The sequence below is a fragment of the Abrus precatorius genome, unplaced genomic scaffold (assembly GCF_003935025.1).
Source record: "Abrus precatorius isolate BTA unplaced genomic scaffold, Abrus_2018 Scaffold2, whole genome shotgun sequence".
Taxonomy (NCBI): Eukaryota; Viridiplantae; Streptophyta; class Magnoliopsida; order Fabales; family Fabaceae; genus Abrus; species Abrus precatorius.
In genome coordinates, this window is record NW_020874362.1 from 7586512 (window position 1) to 7589913 (window position 3402).

The 3402-nt window shown below is 39.0% G+C and overlaps 1 protein-coding gene across 1 annotated transcript; it reads right to left on the bottom strand.

The window, feature by feature from the left end:
- Positions 1–303: 303 nt before the first annotated feature.
- Positions 304–2674, bottom strand: LOC113859382. The gene is made up of 5 exons (XM_027492172.1): positions 2509–2674; positions 1881–2349; positions 908–1814; positions 685–865; positions 304–548 (listed from the first exon to the last, which is right to left on the bottom strand). Exons 1-5 carry the CDS (start codon positions 2672–2674, stop codon positions 304–306), a joined length of 1968 nt encoding a protein of 655 aa, XP_027347973.1.
- Positions 2675–3402: the final 728 nt, after the last annotated feature.

Sequence of the window (3402 nt, forward strand, 5' to 3'; positions counted from 1 at the left end):
AGATAAAAAACTTAATTCCTAAGCAAAAATTCCATAATTGCTAAGATAACTACAATTTTAAAGAAAACTTCTGTTCATTCTCTTTTTCTGAGTTTTTCTGCTTTCTTCATATATTTTTCTTATCAAATGAGTTAGAATTATGCTAAAATATCAATAAAAATATGGATTCATCATGCCCCATTCCTTCAGCAGGTACTTCATCATCAGTGAAGGTGAGATAATTGTTTGAAACAATATTACCAACAATGCCTCTAAATTTGTCAGTAGTGATATCATGGCTGACATGAGCCTCATTTAACACCTTCAACAGACACTGTCTTTTTTTATTTCAGGCATTTTCTCTTCGTCAGCATCTTCAAACTCGCCCAATTTGGCTTTCCCTTTTGAGGATCTCTCTATCTCTTTTGTTCGCTCTTTTCTCAGCTCCTCAGGTGTATAAATACGACCATTGCGGGTCATCCCACCAACACCAGTAATGTTTGAGACAGCGAGAGTATCAGAATTGACACCTTGTGTTTGGTTTTCCTTAAAATTGCCGACATAAATCCCTGCATCATACTTCATTTTTCCCCTTAGGATGCCCAATTTGGACCAAATGCTTGTCCATCAGGGTTTGTAGAACATGCTTGAATTCTTCACAATCTTCAATGGAGTGGTCTGCATTAAGATGCAAATCGCACATACTTTCTTTATGTACAAAACCTTTGATCAAGTCAACCTTGTACAACTCAGCAAAAATAATCTTAAGAGAAGTGGTAACCTCTTCAATTTTCCTATTTAAAACATGGGCATACTGTTCCTTGATGGCATTTACCGATGGTCCTCCATGCCCGGATAGGGGATTACTCCTAATGTTAGGATTATCCTCCTTGAAATTCAACTATTTGGCATTAATTAAGTCTTGCACCTTGAACTTTAAAGCCCTACAGTTCTCTGTCGAATGACCAATGCCACCAGCATGATACTCGCACTTAGCATTTAGGTCATACTCTCTTAGATAGGGCGGTTTTACAGGTTTCATTGGGCAGGGTACAACTAATGAACTTTGGAATAAGCAAGGTAGTAACTCAGTGTAGGACATGGGAATTGGGTTGAATTGAACTTGCTTCCTCTCTTGATTGTTTTGGGGTCTTATTTGGTTGAGATTCGGGTTTTGGTTCCAATGTTGAGGTGGTCTCATGGGCGGTGCTATAGGAAAAGTAGGCGGAGCGGGTTGGTAAGGTCGTGACTGATATGATTGGGGACTTAGGTTTTGTGAAATGGCATTGACATATGGGTAAGACATATGAGGGATAGGAAATGAAGGTTGGAATTGAAAAGGTGCATGGTTGGGTCTGATGAAAGAAACTTCTCTTGGGTGAAAAGTTATGGCATTAGTTTCTCCTTCCTTCTTTTTGCCTATTCCAAATTGAGGTTTCTTTGTGTTAGTCATCCCAATAAAACTATTGGGAATCTTTCCTGTCCTCATGCCATTTTCTACTCTTTCCCCTATGATTACAATATTTGAAAAGTTTGATGATACACTTCTAATCATTCTATTGTAGAAGGGTGATTGAAGAGTATCAATAAACATAGCCACCATTTCTTTCTCAGATAAGGGAGGTTCTACCTGAGCTGCCAATTCGCGCCATCTTTGCACATACTCTTTGAATGACTCATTTTCCTTCTTAATCATGTTTTGCAGTTGCAACCTATCAGGAGCCATATCGATATTGTACTTGTACTGTTTTAGGAAAGCATCAACCAAATCTTTCCAACTACGAATACGAGTATGCTCAAGATGCATATACCAACTCAAAGCTCCCCCAATCAAACTGTCTTAGAAAAAATGAATTAGCAGCTTATCATCATGGGCATGTGATGCCATCTTCCTACAGTACATGATCAGATGACTCTTTGGGCATGTCATTCCTTTGTACTTATCAAAATCAGGCACTTTGAATTTTGGAGGAACTATCACATCTGGGACCAAGCAAAGATCTGCAGCTTCTCCAATGCCATAGTTGCTCCTCTCGATAGCTCTTAATCTTTCTTCCAATATTTGCAATTTTTCTCTGAATTGGAAGTACTCCTCTGAGTAATTGGGCTGAGGTTCTTCTAAGGTCTTATGGGAATGGAATGGTGATATGGCTAGGTTTCCATCAAGGCTAGGATTAGTGATTTGTGGTTGGTGGTGGATCGATTGGTTTGGGGTAGGTATAGTATGGGGTATATGAGCTTCTCGGGGATAGGTATTTTGAGGGTAAGCATATGATGGGATGGATGTTTGGGTTGGTTGGATTTGTAGACCTGAAGGTTGTGCAGGATTGGATTGATTTGATGGTTGGCCAGTGTTTGGTGGGTTCTCAGCTATCGGTGGTGTATAACATTGGAGAAGGCCATATGGGGGAAATTAGACATCTTGTTGATTGAAAGCTTGTTGTGGAGGCCTTTCTACATGCAAGGTCAAAGGGACCATTGTTTCATGAGGAGGAATATTTTGGGACGGTCCTTGTGTAGGGGTAAAACCTAGTGGATAGGTAGGAGTGGGTTGTGGTGGAGGTGCTTGAGTAGGGGTCCCCTCTGTGGTTCTTCTCTCTAAAGACTTCAGTGCCTCTAGGATTTGTGTCATTTGTTCCTTCAGCTGGTTAACATCGTTTCTCAAGTCTTCATTGTGCTCCTCTAACTCATCCATGATCTTTGCTTGAGCGCGAGTTCAATAAGGATGTTTTATAAAACGTTTCCCTGTTATATTTATTTAATTTTCTGAAAGAGTTTGTAGTAAAAAAAAAAGAATTAATTAAAATAAAAAATGCACTTAAAAATAACAACCAAAGATTAAAGAATCATCACAGCTATTGAGCATCTTCGAGTCTTTAATGGAAATTAATGTAGGATCCTTGTTAAATGAAACACACCAAAATATACTCCATAATCAAATCAAAACATTAAAGTACATCAGAGTTTGATTCAAAATACATCTTCTTTTTCCTACTCATACATAGTCTACCCATACCCCAAATCATTACATCACCCCTTCCTAGCCCTAGCTATCATTTCTTTCATCTCTGAGACCAACCAGTTGCAATGGCTAAGGAAGTCTTTAATTTCTTGAGGTGTCGTGCAGAAAAAAGTAGCTGTCTCGGCCTTTGACAACATATACGGGACGTCATCAATCGCGGCATTAGCTAATGATGCAAGTTGTATAAAGCACTTGATCCAATACTCAATGAGCTTATCTCCTTCTTCTATCTGACCATCTTTCACTTTCACAATAGCTTCGTACTCTTTCATGATTTTGATCACTTCCCATTTTGTCAGCATTAATTTCGGCCTCGCATGCCATGACAATTTCCTTTATTTGCTCTTCCATGTTTTGCAGTTGTGTTTGGAGTTCATTGTCTTGAGTCAAAGCTTCTTCTT